The 455-nt window shown below is 57.8% G+C and overlaps 1 protein-coding gene across 1 annotated transcript in view; it reads left to right on the top strand.

The window, feature by feature from the left end:
* Window positions 1-453, top strand: part of LOC106535324 (cysteine--tRNA ligase, mitochondrial) — a gene marked incomplete at its 3' end in the record, with an annotated part of 21097 nt that extends 20644 nt beyond the window's left edge. Inside the window, 2 exon segments of the mRNA XM_014032302.1 lie at window positions 62-200; window positions 372-453. Of these exon segments, the coding sequence (XP_013887756.1) occupies window positions 62-200; window positions 372-453 (221 nt within the window).
* Window positions 454-455: the final 2 nt, after the last annotated feature.

Genomic DNA, 455 nt, shown 5'->3' with positions numbered 1-455 from the left:
TGTGTGTGTGTGTGTGTGTGTGTGTGTGTGTGTGTGTGTGTGTGTGTGTGTGTCTCCACAGGCCTAGAATACAGTGAGAGCAGACTGTCTGAGGCCCGCAGCTCTCTGGAGACCCTCTGCACCTTCATGGATACCGCTCAGGCCTACATGAGGGGCCAGCTGCTGACCCAGACCATCCAGGAGGCTGTGCTGTGGGACAGGTCCGGACCTCAGTCCTTCTTTCACAACTAGTGCTGTCCTGGCCCCGGGTCTGTCCTGGACCAGACTCTGTCCTGGACCAGACTCTGTCCTGGACCAACCAGGGTCTGTCCTGGACCAGACTCTGTCCTGGACCAGACTCTGTCCTCCAGTTGTGTTCTGTGTTCCCTCAGGTTGGCAGAGGTCCGGTCCAGTGTTCGGAGCTCTCTGGCAGATGACTTCGACACACCAAGAGCCATGGAGTCTCTGATGGACCT

Source organism: Austrofundulus limnaeus, unplaced genomic scaffold (genome assembly GCF_001266775.1).
Source record: "Austrofundulus limnaeus strain Quisiro unplaced genomic scaffold, Austrofundulus_limnaeus-1.0 Scaffold1415, whole genome shotgun sequence".
Classification (NCBI taxonomy): Eukaryota; Metazoa; Chordata; class Actinopteri; order Cyprinodontiformes; family Rivulidae; genus Austrofundulus; species Austrofundulus limnaeus.
The sequence above is the reverse complement of the archived record's forward strand: the minus strand, read 5'-3'. Positions and strand labels throughout refer to the sequence as shown.